This window comes from Calonectris borealis, chromosome 3 (genome assembly GCF_964195595.1).
Source record: "Calonectris borealis chromosome 3, bCalBor7.hap1.2, whole genome shotgun sequence".
NCBI lineage: Eukaryota > Metazoa > Chordata > Aves > Procellariiformes > Procellariidae > Calonectris > Calonectris borealis.
Window position 1 is genome coordinate 45482953 of NC_134314.1, and position 18741 is coordinate 45501693.

General features: G+C 41.1%; 1 protein-coding gene across 7 annotated transcripts in view; it reads left to right on the forward strand.

Annotated features, from left to right (window-relative positions):
• KLHL32 (kelch like family member 32) overlaps positions 1-18530 on the forward strand; it is a 102771-nt gene extending 84241 nt beyond the window's left edge. For 5 of the 7 annotated variants that reach the window (XM_075148056.1, XM_075148060.1, XM_075148057.1 and 2 more), the window contains 5 exons: positions 920-1646; positions 11162-11220; positions 13625-13817; positions 15839-15933; positions 17743-18530. In XM_075148056.1, coding sequence (XP_075004157.1) covers positions 920-1646; positions 11162-11220; positions 13625-13817; positions 15839-15933; positions 17743-17904 — 1236 coding nt within the window. In that variant the 3' untranslated portion in view covers positions 17905-18530. The remainder of the gene's footprint in view (positions 1-919; positions 1647-11161; positions 11221-13624; positions 13818-15838; positions 15934-17742) is intronic. The other 2 variants (XM_075148061.1, XM_075148063.1) reach the window with 1 other exon arrangement.
• Positions 18531-18741: the final 211 nt, after the last annotated feature.

An 18741-nucleotide genomic window follows, 5' to 3' on the forward strand; every position in this document is an offset into this window, starting at 1 on the left:
GAGGCGATGAGTTGAAGAGTTTAGAGCTCCTGCATAGGTAAAAGGAAAATCTGTCCGAGAGGATAGCTGAGCATGGGGATGGTTTTCCAGAGGAAGTTTGGGTATCTTCATCACTGGAGGTTTTGAAGAACAACTTACACAACAGTTCTTGAAATGGTTTAGGCCCTTCTGAGCCTCTTTTTAGACCTGGTTGGATTCAATATGCTTTATGTAATTTAAAGGCTATGTTTAATTTTGGCTGTTGATACAGCTGCAACTGCTGAACAGTTTTAGAGTCTTCCTTGCCGCTTTCTGTCAGTCCCAAACCAGCAGAGCCTCTTCTCTGCTTCTCTCTTCTCTGGCTTAATTTCTGGTCCCTTTACACGTCTTTCCACTTTATGAACAAAATAAATGAAGGAAAAAAAAATTGAAGGATTCAGTATGTATTTTGTTATATTCCTTCAACATTTTGTAATAAATAGAATGAAAGATGGAGAGGAGAAACAGCTTTTCTAATCATCTAACCGTAATCTTTCTTTGTAGTGTACCTGCGGTCTCCAGTGATCACATAGTCCCTACATTTATGTTGTTGCTCCAGCAGCTTGATACTGGGATATTGTGGTCTCTTACAGCATCACTAACAGTTTGCACAGCAGGAATATTGCATAGCAGTATTGCAATCTGATAATGCTGTGGAAATTCTTTAGGGGGACTGGTGCAATACAAAGCTTCTATGTATATTATAGGTGGAGTTTTAGTAGGTATCTTTTATGTTGACTCGCATGCATTCATAACTACTTCTATATTGATTGATATCACTACTGAGGCAAGTATACAGCTCTTCTTGGAATGCAAGCACAGTTTTCAAAGACCAAATTTTGACAGAATTGTTCACAAATAATTGGTGTCTTGTTTTTCCCTTCCTTCCCCTGACTTTTAGCTGGCTGTGAGGTGGTTGGAACACAACTGCCGCTACCAGTACATGGATGAACTTCTCCAGTATGTCCGCTTTGGCCTTATGGATGTGGATACACTGCATACCGTAGCTCTTTCTCATCCTCTTGTCCAAGCTAGTGAAACTGCGACAGCACTTATTAATGAGGCCTTGGCTTACCACCAGAGCATCTATGCACAGCCAGTTTGGCAAACCAGAAGGACAAAACCTCGCTTCCAGTCAGACACTCTTTACATTATTGGTGGGAAAAAACGTGAAATCTGTAAAGTGAAGGAATTGCGATACTTCAATCCGGTAGATCAAGAGAACGTTCATATCGCAGGGATTGCAAACTGGAGCGAGCTAGCGCCTATGCCTGTAGGGAGAAGCCACCACTGTGTTGCTGTCATGGGAGACTTTCTTTTTGTAGCTGGTGGAGAGGCAGAGCACTCCACAGGGCGCACTTGTGCGGTGAGAACTGCCTGTCGATACGACCCCCGCACTAACTCTTGGGCTGAGATAGCTCCAATGAAGAACTGTCGGGAACACTTTGTGCTGGGAGCGGTGGACGAGTACCTCTATGCAGTAGGGGGCAGAAATGAATTGCGTCAAGTGTTACCTACAGTGGAACGCTATTGCCCCAAGAAGAACAAGTGGACCTTTGTACAGTCCTTTGATCGATCGCTTTCATGCCATGCAGGATATGTGGTGGATGGTCTTCTTTGGATATCAGGTAGAAAACGTTTCACACAGTTTGAGGTACTAACAAAATACCAAAATACTGTCTCAAATGAAACTAATAAATCTCCTTAGGTTTTGTATGTCAGGATAACTTTTGTCTTAGGAGATAGGTATTTCAAAGAATTTAAACCTGGAAGCATAAAATCAAGCCTGATTAGAAGTATAGGAGCATAACATACCTATACAATATTTTTTGTGTGCTAAATATCTCTCTGTGTTTCCAAGCTGCATATATCATATGTGCTATCTCCAGTCGCCATTCATAAATCACAGAGAATCGAAATGATAATGCACTTTTGGACAAATTTCAGATGACAAATTCTGTGTGCTTCCTAAAAACAAAAAACAAGACCCAGTTTCTGTATTATGATCTGGTACCACTGCATTTATTTCTGATAATGAAATGGAGAATTAAGTGCCTGTTGGCTTGTGTAGATCCAGGGCTTGAAGGCAGGTGTATGAACTGCTCCCACTTGCTCGTGAGGATATTGTAACAGGCGAAGATGACCTTCTTTAGAAATCATGCACGGCTCTGTCCATAACAAGTGCACAGGACTCCCTGATGTAATCATAGCTTTATGGCACAGATAGATGAAAGTATAGCCTTGTAATCTTAAACTAACATATCATTTGCAACTCTGTCTGATGTACTTCTTATTTTACATGTGCACATTGATGGGAGTTGAGGACATTGTGCCATCAATCTTTGTAGTGACTTTTCTGTTAGTTGCTTTGGAACAAGGTGCTGTCTACAGAAAATTTGACAGGAAAAGAAAAACCCACCTTTTAGTAAAAAGTGTGTCGTGCAAGGTTATGAAGGTTATAAATTGTAATATTTATCAAGGAAGTTAATGAGTAAATGGGGCCAGCCCTTGAGGAAAATGTTCAGTGATTGCCATCTTCACTGTATATACCCTCTGGGGATTTTAATACGGTCTGGGATCCCTCTGGTGAAAAGACGGCATATGAATGGAAGATTAAGTTAGCTACTTAGGCCTTTGCTGTGCTTATGCCCAGGAAAGTGGTTGAGTCACCATCCCTGGAGGTATTTAAAAGACTGTAGATGTGGCGCTTAGGGACATGGTTTAGTGGTGGACTTGGCAGTGTTATGTTAACGATTGGACTTGATGATCTTAAAGGTCTTTCCAACCTAAATGATTCTATGATTCTCAAAGTATGTCATTTAGGTTAGCGGAGCTCCTTACAGATGTATCTTTCTGCCCATATGGATTAAGTGCCTTATAGGAATTCCCAAGCATTGGCGGGGGAGGTAGCAGGTATCTATTTTTATACATAAAAATACATACACTAAAGTAATGAATAATGACTTTGGAATTAAAAGCATGACAGAACGCAGAAAATCACCAGAATCCCTGGCAGGTGCTTTGGGTCGCTTTCTTCAACAACTGGCATCAAAGGAGTCTTGTAGAGCTTGTGCTGTGTGTTAATCCTGAAGTGTGCACATAGTGGGGCTTTGAGACCCAGGTACAGTACAGAAACAGGGTTTCTGCTTTAGGGTACCGGCTGGGCACGTTCAAAGCATTACCCTGTTTATTCACTACCTTTCCTATTTTATCAGTGGAGAGAGATGTGTGTCTGTGATGGGCAATTCAAATACATGGATGCTACTACTGCTGTGTCTTGACTCCCTCCCTCCCCTGCCTCGTGATTTACATTTGTCAGTATTTATGAAAAACAGGACTCTTTAGGAAATTGTGTTAAAAGTATTCATATAAAATTATTGAACGAGCACTAGAAACATCCCATCAGAGTGTGGTCCTTGCTCCAGTACGTGAAAAAAGTAAAATTTTTTTTCTTAATTTTTTTTTTCTGAACAAAAAAACCCCAAGGAAGTATTTGATAGAGGTTTTTAAGTCAAATATGGGACTGGTTGAAGATTACTTTTAATCTTTCCAGATATACTAGGAAAGGGAAAATTATGCTGAGGATTAATTAATGTGCTTAGTTACGTAAGTGAAATGCATGCCTGCCTGTGTGTTTAAATACCATCTGCATTTATATAATGAAGCAGTGTGATATTCTGTTCAAGGATATGTCTCTAATACAGCTGTAGAATCAGGGGAAGAGGTAAGTGGAAGCCTATTAGATGAACTCTTTAAAACTGGGCAAAACAACAAAAAATATTTTATCAGTATTTTTCCGTTTATATTTGAAAATGCTACCACCATAACTTCTGTTGTAAAGTCACAGTAAGGAACAATGTTTTGGCAGTGGAATAAGATAGACAGGACTTTTCGGTTGTATTTTGTATAGTTTTTGAGAAAATGTTTAGCAGTTTTGAGTTGCTAGATTCTGGCAGGTTATTATGAATTACGAGAACATTCTATGCAATACTTCAGTAGGGTATTGATCTGAATTATGTACTCAGATTGAAAACTAGGTTCTGTGTATTGAAGAGAGTTATTTTATAAATAAAAGTAGATGGAGATGCAATAACTGTAGCTAGCTTTCTATTATTAATTAATTGCTTAGGGCTAGAATGTAGCTTGTCGTACGTGTATATTCAGGGGCAGGGGAATAGTGCAGAAAGATGTTTTATTGTTCCAAAAATATCAGTAGTCACTGCTCAAAAAAATCCACTGTTCATCATCAAATGTAAAGTATTAGCATAAAAGTAATCAGTAATGCAAGAGGGAACCTAAGTTTGAAGTATGTGGCCTAAAATTAAGTAATTAAAAAATTAGTCTGAGTTAGGGATGTTTCTGAGCTGTATCCCTGCTGCTTTTTCTGGGAAATCAGGTCATCAGTAAAAGCTCTCAAAGTCAGTCTGCTACTACCAGCTGGCGAGGTAACCATGAAAATGTGCCCAGTTTTTTAGTAAGTGAATAAATTAAATAGTAATAATATAAGTTTCTAGCCCTTGTATTTGTGTAGAGTGTCATCAAAACATGACCCGCACATGGACCATTTACTTATTCTATAGCCAAAGCATCAGCGCCTCTGCTACAGCCCCTTGTTTTCTAAAGGCTTTGCTAATCAAAAGCTAACTAGACCTAAGGGGTTTCTATTATTATTATTGGTTTTCATTGTCGGCTTTACTTTGGTGCTCCTTTGGGACAAATACGAGGAGGAGTAAAAAATAATAGAGCATAAAATCATGGCAAAGGCAGCAGGGAAGGCAAGTGTGTTAAACAAAATGCTGTAAGCACATGCTGGCAGTAGGAAATGGGTGGCTAGTGTTTCAGGTGACAGAGGGACTCCTAAGCCCCCACCACCCCTTTGGGGTTTTTAACCTACCAGAAGGCTTAGAGGGAGCCTCCTGCACTCTGGAACTGGTCGGACCCTCTGGTCAGCACAAGTGGGTTCAGCTTTCGAGTGCTCTGAGCTTCTTATATTATGGAACATATTTTTATATTTGTATCATTATTTTTTCTTTTTTTTTTTTTTATTTTTTCACAGCCCACATTTTATTTTATTTTCTTATTTTAAAAAGTAGATAAGAATTCATTAAAATAAGTTTTCTTTATTGACAGTACAGCATCGGGCAGATGGTTTTGAAATTTTATAGAAAGATGAATCCTACAGGCCCCAGTTAACATCTGACACCATGACCCATTTCACAAATGAATTGCATGCCACATGCTTGAAAAGTGAAGTATTTGAGTGAAAGAGAAACAAAATACACCAAACCCTTTGGAGTTCAACATTACTGACAATCATTCCCTATAAAAGCAGGGAAATATTTTCCTTAAGAGTGAGAACTTGAACTATGCCCATTTCCCTGCATCCTCCGTGGCGTGCACATGCAAATCTGAAGACCTACTTTTCTATACACGTTAACCTTCCTTCTCCTGTATAGGTGTAGCGCCCGTGGGGATGGAGAGGGGCAGGGAACCTCTGCCAAGCAGTTCAGCTCTGGGCCATTCCTGCACCTGCAGCTGGGGATAACAAGGCTTCCCCTCTGCCTCAAACGCTCAAGAGATTAGCACATGAAAAGTCTTCTCTAAAGCGAAGTATTATGCTGTTGTTTCTCAGAGTTGCCTGACCTTAAGTGTGTCAGCTAAAATCACATCTTGACACATGGAAACTCAACTTGGGGGCGGTAAACAAGCCAACCCTGTACAGTTGCTTTGTATGTAACAGCTTTTTCTTCAAAATTCAAGATTCCTTTATTATTATTATTATTTTTTCCCTAATGGTGGAGATTTTGACCAAGGAAATGATGATGATCACATATCTTGAAGAATTATTCTGAGTTTGCAAGTGGTTTGGGGGGAAAAGTATTACCTTACTATCAGTATGCTGTTTGTTGTGAGGAGAAGGAAATTTTTTCTCAGTAAATGCCTATAAAATTGTTTTATGAAGAATAGATCTGGAATAAATAGGAATCTACAGTGTCTAACCAAATCAACTTTTGCAGTGCAGCTGGCACAGAAATTACCAGGAGCAGGAGCTTAACAAGGACATAAAAATTGCCTCAGTCTTAGTTTGTATATGGAACAGTGTTTCTTTATTATTACTATTATATTTGAATAAAGATAATGGATCTCACACCTTTCAAGCATGGACATTATAGGTTTGATGCCATTGATTCTTCTTAGATTGAATGTGAACATCAGGTTTTAATGATTTTTCAAAAAACAACCCACAAAAAAATAGGGCTTGTGCCCCTCTTGTTTGCAGCTGGATTGCATCGGAGGTGGAACAGTGTTAATTAGATCTGCTGGTGGTGTCTTACAGGGCACTCATTAGGGTGGGAGAATATGCTCCAGCTTAGCTGTCCTCACTGCACCTAGGCTGGATAAAGTAAAAGGCAGCAGACTTGCATGTTGAAGAAGGATTATCTTGTGTTTAACACACAGACACGTAAGAGAGGAGAGATTTCTATTTTAAAATAGCAGAGCACCTTGGGGCGCATGTCATGAGTTTCTATATATTCCCTGGATTTGCTGGAAGGAATACACGTGGGAGCTCTTTGCCAACATGTAGTTTTACACGTCTCCCAGCAAACTCGGATTCGTGTGTGCAGCCTAGCACTTGGGACTTCGGAGAGAGTTGTGAGATTTTCTGGGGGATTTGGATTGGATTAGATTTCTCAAGTCATATGGGGGTCTTACTAGGACATGTTATAAATATGGATTATAAATTTTCAATTGGGAAAATGGTGTTGAATCTACTGCCTCCCACCCTTCTCTTTTTGGAGGTGTCTTTATTGAAGGTGCTTTTCAGTGCAGTTTGTGGACTGTTTGGGGGACTGTAACAAACCAAAATTATTTCCATGTGTGGGGAAGGGCTGGAAAAGGTGGGTCTTGGGCTCGTCCAGGACCTCTCCATGTAGAGGGGCACTGTTGCATGAGTTGGGAACTTACGGGTCTTGGAGGGCTTAAAAAGCAGGGTTTACAGCCTGCAAGGGAGTGAGCCACAGTGATTGTGGCAGTGTAAACACATTGTAAGCCCATGGGTTGGCTGCTGGGCTTCCCGTGAGTGTGTTCTCGCAGCTGTAAGAGCAAGAAAGACTTGTCTTGAGAACGCTTCTTGCCTCCTGGAAACTCTAGTCCTCAAAGCAAGCTGTTCATGTCAAAGCAGTGCAATCATCACTCTCAGTTTATAAAACCCAGCGAGTGCTGACCAAAGTGTAAGTTTTCTGTCATTTACCTAGCCATACATTTTTTTCTCTTTCCTTAACTGATGGGTTACTACCACATTAGCTGCTATTGCTTGACATCAAATGTAATAGCGTGGTTTGTATTTTACACTTCTTTTCAAGTGTAGTTATGATGACTCCCTGCCTTTTCCCTCCTCTCCTCATAGAAGGCACTGCAGAGAAGTTTAAAAAATTATCTCAGAATTACCCCATTTTTTTCTGAGAAAATTATTTTTATTACCATTTAATTTTTTTTTTTTTCATTTTCCTATTTTTTAAGAGACATATTGCTCTTCTCTTGCCCTTTCCCAGCTGCCTGGAGTATTTTTAAAAAAATAGTTCAAGAGGACATTGCAGACTTGTTAAATTTGAATTTTGGCAGAAAATTTTAAACTTTTGCTATAGCACTTCAAAGTTAGGAGGAACTTGAGTTTGAAAATTGATGCAGATATAAGATGGCATATTTAATGACAGATGTATCTATAGAAACCTGTTAAGATGCAGATTATCCCCCTGGGGAGGGGAGATCAGAACTGCCAATCTATAAAATATACTTGTTAGGGGAAGGCATGGGAATCTATCTCTGCGAGCACTTTGATTGCAGGGGACAGTGTAGCAGCATGTGGCATCATAACCTAAGAGCAGACAAATCAGCTTGATGACTTTCAAAGCCAAGAATACTGCTGGAGGCAAGGGTACTCCAGTCTAGAAGAAATTAAAACATATAGAGACTGTTATTAATTCCAGATCTATTTTTGTGTAGTCAAATCTGTATGCAAATCCTTAGCATCTCATTTTGGCAGATTAATCTAAAAGTGAAGAGCGGTATGTGAAGGGAATGTAATGATAAAACGCCACAGATGAGCAATATTGCAGGGGAAAAAAACGTAAGCTGTGTACTTGATATGAGGGGCTCTTTGTGAAGAGAGGCAAATAATTTTGCTTATTTGATTATTTCATTATTTTACGAGGAAGCAGCCCCCTGCTTTCTCTTCTTCCTCCACATCTTTCCCCCCAAATTAAGGTGTCCTTTCTGAATGGAAATACAAGACCCAGCGTTGTTTTTCTGATGCATCTCCTGTAGTTTAACATTCTGGAGGTAATCATCCAAATAACTATGATTTTTATTTTTCAAAGTACTAATCTGACATCTCATTTTTAAACATTACACTAGGTGTGAAAATAACTATGTAAAAGAAAATCAAATTACAAAACAGATATTAGAAAAGATTGCTTTGTGCATGTGGCTGACGGCCACTAACACTGTGAAGGCTGCACAACAGCATAGAGACAAATAACAGATTGTGAGATTAGATATGGGAACAGTCATTGCTTTCCAATGCCTGTTCTTATGTGCGTGTTTCACAGGTGCTGTGATGGGCAGTGTGTGGCACAGTGTGATGGAAGCAGTTTGGAAAGACTACATCTTGCCTCGGCTATCTCGTAGCTTGTAAGCATCTCCGAGCTGGGAGCTTGTGCTACCATCCATGTGTAGGGGTGCCAGTACAGGCTGGTGCTTGCAGAGATGCGCCCAAATAACAGTGTTATTCCTGCCTTCTTCTGCGGTTGAAGACAAGATTCTTGAATAGATTTGTCTGTAGTTTCTGCTATCCATTGATCAGATTCTTGACCTCATTCAAGTTATTTGAAGTGATCAGAGGGTACATCTACGTTAGCAAGTAGCTAAGGCCAGTAGGAGCAGATCAGCAGACAAAACCTTGGTGCCCAGTTCTTTATGTCTACTCTTCACCTACATTTCACCTTTTTGCTTTGGACTAAATTTATTCTGGTCCTCTGGACTAAACATTCCCAGCACTCAGCTGGTACAAAACCATCCGAAAGACCAGTTATTATTTCACACCCTTATGCTTCTGTTAGGAACTGGAGCACAACTGGTGCACATCTGGAGCGGAGATTCTGGTTTAACTTGAATGCACACCAGTACCGCGCTGAAATAATGCGTGAGAGGTGGGGGAGTCGCTTCAAAATCACAGTATGGCTCTGAACCAAAATACTGCGGTAGGTGCAGCTGGAGGCTGGCAAAATGAGGATTCCCCAGCACAGAGGCATGTTGAGACTGGTTGGGGATGAAAGAAAAAACCCAATGGCCTTAGTAGGACTGGACCATAGCTCAGCCGGCAGGAATGAAAGCAGCTCTGCCACTGCTCTGTCTGAAACAGGGGACGTCCTCACAAAAAGCAAAACATAAACAAAGGTAATGACAGATTAAATTCCTTCCTCTCATTGCTGTGGATTTTGTCCATCATTGGCACATGCTGCTAAAACTGTAATATAAAAAGTTTGTCTGTCAATATGAGTTTCACTGGTGTGTGGCCACTGTGGTGTGGCCTAGTTAAGTCCAGACCTTCTGGTAGGATGAGAGGTGAGGTGTAGCTTGCAAGTGTTATTTCTGGTCCCGTCTTCCCATGGGCCCAGGGTGGTGACAGAGGGGGGACTGGGACCTGTGGCAGTGCTGCAGTGACACCACATCCCCAGGAGGCTTGAGTACACTTGTCGTGGTTTAATCTGGCAGGCAGCCAAATACCACGCAGCCGCTTGCTCACTCCCCCCGCCCCCCCAGTGGGACGGGGAGAGAATCGGAAGGGTAGGAGTGAGAAAAACTCGTGGGTTGAGATAAAGACAGTTTAATAGAACAGAAGAGGGAAAAATAATGATAATAATAATGATAGAATATACAAAATGAGTGATACACAATGCAATTGCTCACCACCCGCGCTGACCGATAACCAAGTAGCGATCGGTACTTCCTGGATCACGCCTACCCTTCATATACTGAGCATGACGTCACATGGTATGGAATACCCCATTGGCCAGCTGGGCTGGCTGTCCTGATTATGTTCCCTCCCATCTTGTGTACCTAGCTCAGTCAGTAGGCACGGGAGCTGTCCTTGGACTAGGAGGGCACTTAGCAACAACTGAAAACATCAGTGTGTTATCAACATTCTCCTCATACTAAATCCAAAACACAGCACTAGGAAGAAATTTAACCCTATCCCAGCCGAAACCAGGACAACACTCAAGAACATGTTTACGCTGATAAGATTACAGACTTGAGACTGAAGAATTTTTCCATCAGTTTACTCAGTGAGATTTGCCATTTAAAACCAATAGAGTACAGGATGATCAGGGATTACATATACTCTGCTGAGGTAAATCGTTGGTTTGCGGGATCTGCTTGGGTCAGATTCTATTCTGGGGTTTTCTGAGGTGCTTTATACTTTGCTTTCCAAACATTATTGAAAGGTACGTGTGCTAAATGGTAGTGTTTTTTCTGGTCACTATGGAGGAACCTCCCAACATAAGTCTACCACTAAACCAGGAGATGTTCTCTCTGTAATACAGACTAAATACAGAATTTCCTTCAAATATATAGGTGAGTGCAGTTGCACAGAGTTGTGCTATGCTTTCCAGCTGGCAGTGGTGTCCCACGTTACACTCCTAGTAAGGCAGAGTCCTCTCCAACCTCTTCCTTCTCTCTGATGCAAGCCCTCCTCCTCCTCTTTTAAACCGTGTCACACACTGTACGCTTCCTGGAACAGGGACGGATTTTATCTTCATGTCTTGACGATAGCTGAATGCAGAGTCATGTATAAACAGATCAATTTTTATCTCATTTTTAGCCCATAGAATTAGCTTTACAAAGGAAGTGTGTGTGGAGGGGTGTTTGTTGTTGCTGTTTTGTGTTTCTAGATGTTTGACAAATGTGCTACTTATTACCCTGTAACCAGATTAAAAAGTGCAGTGGAATGTAAGCATAAATGGTGGTATGCAATGTAATTATGTCAGCAAATGAACCCTAGAATTCGTTATTTTGCTGTACCTGGTCTTGGTCCTGGTTTTGCTTATACAAAAAAATGTAACCTGTATAAACTCTTTCATAGGAGGAGTAACAAATACTGCACAGTATCAAAACAGGCTCATGGTCTATGATCCTAAGCAGGTGGGTATCTGTCTTGTATGTGTTTTTCTCATATGTTTTGCTTCAAATAGGTCTCTTAGCAAATACATACAATGATTTTAAGGCTAAAAATGCTGATCATTTGAATTAGTGGTGTTTTAAATTCACTTTGTACTGATGTGTGAGTTTAACACAGTAATGGAGACCCTGACTTTTTTTTTTTTTTTTTAAGCTGTAGGTGTTAGAAACACCTAGATTAAATACAGAAATGTGCTTTAAATCCCCTGTGTTTATCAGTATTTATTTTGTTTGTTCATTGTTTGTTGTAATCCAGCAGCCCAGGGCAACGTATACTCAAAGTCAGTATCACAAAACTACTCCTTGTCATTGGCATTCCTGCTTTAAATTGCATACACAGGCATTGTTTTCCACATACTTTCCACATGCTATACTACCTGGCCGTGACTTATTTTACTGACTGCAAGGGTGCCTATCATTTCATTACCCAAGCACCTAAAATATCTTTTAGGGATTATTTCATACATTATGTATGTGTTTTGATTAGGTTAGCATGGCTCAGTAACCATTTCAGAGGGTTAGGGCATGGTTATGCCCTCTTGCTTGTATTAGGAATTAAAAGTCCTAAGCCTGCAATCAGAGTTGCATAGCCTGATTTACACCCGTGTGGAAGAGTATTGACTTTTATGATTGTAGGATAGGGGCTTTGATTGCTGTATTTGGAACCAAATTGTGCCAGGAAATACTTGTACATGGTTCCCACTGACTTTTTAAAGCATAGCACATACGGGTCCTGAAGCAGAAGGCAGGCAATGACACACCTGCCTCTTTCTTTTTGAGGTACAGTTTTATGCATCGATTGTACAAATCCTGATTCAGTCCTAATCCAAGTAGTAATTACAGGCAGCAATTGTATTTTGCTTATGATACTTATTTAGATACTGTTTCTCTACTGTGCATCTTTCGCTTTGATTCTTTACTTGCTGACGTGAAAGTTGCACCCCAAAATACCGGTGGCAGGGCTACTTCAGCGTGCTGTGCTGACCGCGAGAATCCCAGCCTGGCGTGTAAAGAGTTACAGATGAAGTGTGCGCTCGCATTCTTCAAATGAGGTCCGCTTCGTGTTTGTACACACAAGCTCTTTTTAAAAATTCTGCTGGCATATTGTTTACGGTGGGTACTGGAAACCATCACATCTGCTTGCATCTCGCACAGAATCTCAATAACTCTATCATTCAGCACCAGCGCTTGCTTCTGCGCGAGGCCTTTGTGGCGAGTCGATAATGCCTGCCATCTGCCACAGAGCACACAGCTACCTGCCAACAAGCCGGCTGGGGTGACCTCTGCTTCCCCACCACTGATTAGTATTCACACGCTGGCTTATTAGAAATGACCCCACCAGGCCCCTCTGTTTCTTTGCCTTTGCAGTGCTTTGCGGCTCACCTGGCAGGCACTGCAGTGGAGGAAGCTAAAGATATAATCAGGGGATGCAGGCAGGCTTTGCAAAGCAGATGGTGTCTATAGTCTGGTGTTAAGAGACTGGACTACTAATGCAAACATTAATGCCTAATATTCAACTATTACACATTGAAATGTATAGCTATATATTGTGGAGGTTAAAAAGCAGTAGTATTAGAGGCTCTTGAGTTTCCGCAAGCGGTAGCACATGTAACACAAAGAATTTCCTCACAGATTTTAACTTCCTCCACTTAAATAAATTAATCTCATCCATTGCCAGGTTGTAGCAGGAGCAATTGTTTTCTTAGGTTTAAGATACTGTGCTTTAATCCCTCTTCTTCCATGGCCTCTTGCCCATCCCCTGAACAGGTAGAATTCTTGAATGTTGTTAACCAGGAGGAAAAATATGCAGAAGGATGTTACTTTGTAAGTGCCCACAAATAAAGGGTTAGCATTAAACCAAATACATGAATCATTTGAGAAGATTCTTTAGGAAATTATTTTTCCCTGTTGCTTCATTCCCCAAGGATAAGATCAAATAAGCTTCTGAATAACGAAAGGTAGAAGAATTTCTCTTCTCTCATAACAGAGCTAGTTGGTACAGATAATTTTAGCGCTGTACACAAAGGAGATATCTAATAGTCTTGCTTAAGGAGGATTTGCTACTGAATTATAAAGAAGAAAAAAAGCTTTGAAACCTGATGAGCTAAACAGAAAAAATACAGAGCAAGAAATACTATTAAATTAATGAATTTAAATGTGAGAACTGTAAACCACGTGTTGAAAATCCAGTATGTCTAGTCGGCGTTATAACCAGCATACATGTTTAACCTACGAACAACACAAGTATATACACTTGTGATTTCTGGCCAAGGGTAGGGAGAACACCACTAACATGCTGCTATTATTGTACTACTAATATAGGTACGTCTTTGAGCAGTGCTGAGGCAAGTTCTCTTTTCCTTTCCAGAATAAGTGGTTAAGCCGTAGCCCGATGTTGCAGAGGAGAGTGTATCACTCTATGGCTGCTGTCCAAAGGAAACTTTACGTGTTAGGTGGGAATGATCTGGACTACAACAATGATCGGATCCTGGTTCGGCACATAGACTCCTACAGCATAGATGCTGACCAATGGACGCGCTGCAGCTTCAACATGTTGACAGGCAAGTATTGTACACCAAAAGAGGAAATTCGCTACTATTAGAATAAAACATCAATTCTTTTCCCTTTAGATGCCTCTAGTATGTAGAACTCCACGACTTCGCCTCTGACGTAGGGGCCATCGATGGCGAACAAGACACTTTTGATTACTGTTCTGGCATTCGGTGTTCTACAAAACATTTGTCTTAGGACATTGTAGGATAAATTTTTAAGAAGGTGCACATACATGTAATTTAATTAAGCAATCAAAAATTCTTTGTCGTAGTATTACCAGTACTTATTTTTGATTCTCCGAAAGCTTGCCTGCACTGATAGATTTAGCTCCCTGTTTGAGTGTTCAACGGGCAGATCCATCTCTACCATGATATCATTTTGTAGTGTTTCCTGCTGGTGTTATAGAGCATTGAACTCCATTAACCATGACTTATTTCTAAGCAATATCTTCTTAATAAACTACCTGAAAGGAGGTGTCTTTGTTGGAATTCTGTCAGGTCAGGCATGACTTGAGTATCTTGGTTAGCTATGGATCTGCAAAGTTCCTCTTGACCATCATTAGGAGGAACAGTTACAGTAGCAACTTGCAAAGCACTGCAACTCACTGTCCCTGCCATGCAGTCCATCAAATTTCACCGCTACTTAACGCAATTCCCAGATGTACTACCTCCTCGAATCCCTGGGAGAGACAGGCATGTGACACAGCACCACCAGCAGCTTTGCAGAAGAGGACATTTCCAGGACAGCATTAATGTTGGCGCCAATGCAGCAGGCTTGGAGGTCAATTAGTAACAGTACTAGCTGCCAAAAAGTTTCAGCGCAGCATGCTATAGGAGTCCTAGAACTGAGCCTACCTCGCTTTTCATCCTCTTCCATTTGGCATTGCATTGATTTCTGAGATCTACCACTGGAAAGGATACAAAGGATGTAGGAGCTTAACGAGAAGCTCAGGATAGCTAGAAACACCGTGTCACTGTGTCAGAGAAATGAACGTTTGACAAATAAGACAGTCACCTTATGTCATTTTCCTCCTGGTAGGTTTAAAAGCTGCTCTAGCAACAACTTTGTTCTTTAAGATATTGCATTGGGTTTCTTGATCTCTGGGATCTGGAGAATGGTTGCATGGTTTCTGAGTCGGGTCATCAGAGTACTTCATGGACATTGGGGAGAAGAGGCATGGAGGAGTTACACATTGTCAAACAGAACTAGTTTTTTGTATCCCTTTGGGTCTCCATTTAATTATTGTATTTTATTATCTGGAGGAATTGACATCCTTTGAGAAGGACACCATCTGATTTGCAACTGCAAAAGCGCTGGCACTGCAGGCACCCTTGTTCTGGAGCTGACCCCATACCACTAAATGCTGTGAGATAGTAGCCTCTCCTCAGGTACAACCTGGTGGGTTGTTTCCACAACCTGCACCTTGAGAAGCCATCTAAGCCTTTCTTTGCATTTCTGCAACTAGCGGTAAATGTGGCTGTTGCACTGTGTAGTGCAGATTTTTTTAAGGCTGTATTTACCCTTCAAAACTTCCAAACTTGTTCAGGAGACCGTTGCTATGGGAATGAGCTTGCACAGCAGCTTCTGCAACGTTCCCCATGCTTGTACCTGAGGAACGGGGGGATGAACAGGTGTGGGCAGAAAGGGGGGGGCGTTCAGCTCTCTCGGCCTACGTGTCTATCTGCATGTGCATGTGTGATAGTAGCTGAGAGGCAGGTGGGGAGCTTGCCTATCACCTGTGAAATACAGGCGTACAAAAACCTGTGCCATTGAGGAGACAGCAGATGGTCCCCTGCACAGCCTCAGTTTATTGCTCATCCGGGGTATCTCTCCGGACAGCACCGTATGGGGCTCCCGCAGAGAGCAAAGAACAGCCCTCGCACTTCACCTTCACTGTTGCACGTTGTGAATTCTGAAACAGTCAAGCTACTGCCAGGTGCATTTTCATCATATTACAGAACTCTAACATTCAGTGTTAAAAGGGTTAATTAAACACTGAAAGTGGTTTCTATTTCCTTTTTTGCTTTAGGTCAAAATGAGTCTGGAGTCGCCGTCCACAATGGTAGAATATATTTAGTTGGCGGCTACTCGATTTGGACAAATGAGCCTTTGGCATGTATCCAGGTGAGTGATTTAGGTTTCTTTTAAAGTCTTTTCCAATAATTTTGCAAGGATACATTTGGCACAGAGGTTATTCAAAAAGGAAAATGCATGTGAAGTGGAGAGATTAAGATGTTTCTTATGCAGCCACTGAAACTGCATAAACACAGAGAGGAAATACTGTGGGTATTAAAAATATTTCCAGATGAGCCATTAGATCCAATTATTCTAAGATATTCTAGTAAAACAGGGTTGAGGAGTCTCTCCTCTGGCAAGGTTTGGGTAAAATAGTGGGTATATATTCTCAGGTTACACAGTCAGGTTCAAAAGTAAAAGGGTTGCAGAAATGGATGATGGGGCATGGGCTAACAATTTTTCAGCCCGTCTTGTGATTTTTATTTTTTCTTTTCCTCTCCAAGTTGTCTTTCTGAAGAGCAGCCAGAGTTAACGAGTTGTTCTTTGACAAAGTTCAGTCAGCCTGCAACCTGCCCTAGCACTTACTGCTTCAAAGCTTGAATGGGAATTTTTTGATCCCTGCTGTAGGCAAGAGGTTGTCCAACAAACTCTTCTGCTCTCTCATCTTGTGTAAGAGCAGCTCACCTGCAGATCCATGGCTTTCAGATATTCCCATACAGAAATTAGGAATTCTTGTCTTCCTGCATTTTTCTGAGTGAAGCAAATCTACATCACAGCCATCACTTTGTGACCAGCTGGGCAGTTAGAGACAGAAACTCTTGTTTACGTCTCCGTTTCTGCACTTTTGCTGATAAACAACATTTTCATTAGCTTCCAACTAAGGATTTTAGAATTTCACCTCTGAACTGTCCCATAATGCTAGAAGTTAGACTTAGCGTAAGAATACTGAGAGTATTACATGTCGAGCTGCTGGTCTTATAATGAACACTTATTAGCATCAGTTTGTAAAGAATAGATCATGCGAGATAAGGAGTTAAAACCATGTTCTCGTCATAGTATAATTTTGTTTTACTAAATTGTTGGATACCATACAATTTTTATTGGAAAAATTCATTCAAACTGGCTTCACTAGCTGACATATAGGGCTTCAGATGGAGTAATAGCACAATATCAAGGTGGTGGCTGTACTCCACCAACACGCTCATTTATAATCAGCAGGTACTTTGCAGTATTGCACCTGGGTTTAAATACTGCTTAATGACAAGTGAAAATGATCCTGGGATCTTGCTTTCTTAAATGGACATTTGTCCACATCCCCAAACTGGTTGTGAACTGGCAGCCTGCCCGAGACAATCCCCGCATTAAAGGGAAAAGAAGTATAACGAGTGCTTTGGCAGAGCTGTGTGTGCTGCCCCTTCTCAGTTGTTGGCAGTGTGCCTGGCTTTAACCAGTAAAACTTTTATCTTCAAATTCAGCAAATTTGAGGTTGCGCTCCCCTTTCGAAGAAAAAAATCCACTTCTTCCATATATCTTCATTTTCTTTAAGTCATTCATTTATTTGGCCTTTCCAACTTTGATAGAGCTCCCTTGCTCCCTATATACCACCAAGCTGACAAATGATTAATACTTCGTGGTAACAGTAGCGGTTCCGTGCAGAGTACCCTACTTGCATGGTTGCACGTTCTGCTGCCAGGAAGCAGGATCCAACGTCACTGTCTGCTACTGAGTGCCTGAGCTAGGATAAGATTTGGGTGATGAGGATGGCAATAAATCACCAGATGCATAAATACAACCTAAAAGTGATCTGAAATTACCTTTCTGTTGGGATTAATAGTACATATATGCTGTGTGTGCCCGCAAATTTGTTTCAGCTTTCTTCTGCGATCCCTGAAATACTTTGTACACTTTGGCCTGCAGGTGCTGGATGTTAGCAAGGAGGGGAAGGAAGAGGTATTCTATGGGCCTACGCTCCCCTTCGCTTCCAACGGAATAGCAGCGTGCTTTCTTCCAGCTCCTTATTTCACGTGCCCCAACCTTCAGACTCTGCAAGTGCCTCACCACAGGATCGGCACAATGTGAGACACGGAACATGCACTTCATAAAATCGGAAGTGGAGGGGGAAAAAAAAATCAAACCCTGTGTATGGAGGAGTTTCTGTGGATCAGTAAAAGAATCAATCCACACGGGCTGCTGCTTTACCTTCACATATTTGTCTTAATGTCGGATCACAATAGGCAGGAAGGAAGCTACAAAAACTGTCTGCAGTTTCTCTCCTCTGCCTCAGATGTAGAAGCACATACGTGAGAGCATTTGGCATTTCTGCTGGTGACTACTTGCTACCTGTCTCTACTTCATTTCCTTATGCAACTTCGTAAGGCATCGCGAATGCCCTCAGCTCCTCCTGGGCTGCTCTTCTTTGGAGTCCGCACTTTCAGTTGTTCACCAATGGCACTCTCAAAGCTGATAGAAAGCTGTGTTTATGTTGACAAAGATGATATAATACTGTGGTAATTATGCAACTTACTTGATACCTTTGGCAAAAAGAGTAACAAATGTGTTGACTTCCAATTCCAAACTCCATCGTTTACAGTTTCTCATTTAATAATACATCATTTGAAATTTAAATACTGCAAAGCAAATTAAAACACAAAATAAAAAACAAACAAGCCCTATAGTATATGAGGAACAGATAAAAATTGTCTCAGCTGAAAGACAAAGGCGCTGAAGTGTCATGGTTAAACCCAAGTCTGAACTGAATGTGTTTGAGAATCTAACGATCATTTGGGATGTCATTTACCAAGGTCTACTATCAAATAAATGTTACCTTCTGTCATATGATCAATTCTTCCTGACAGCTGCAGTCTTTTACTGGTGGAGAACAGCCTCTTTACTGTATAATTAAAATGTGCCATTTAC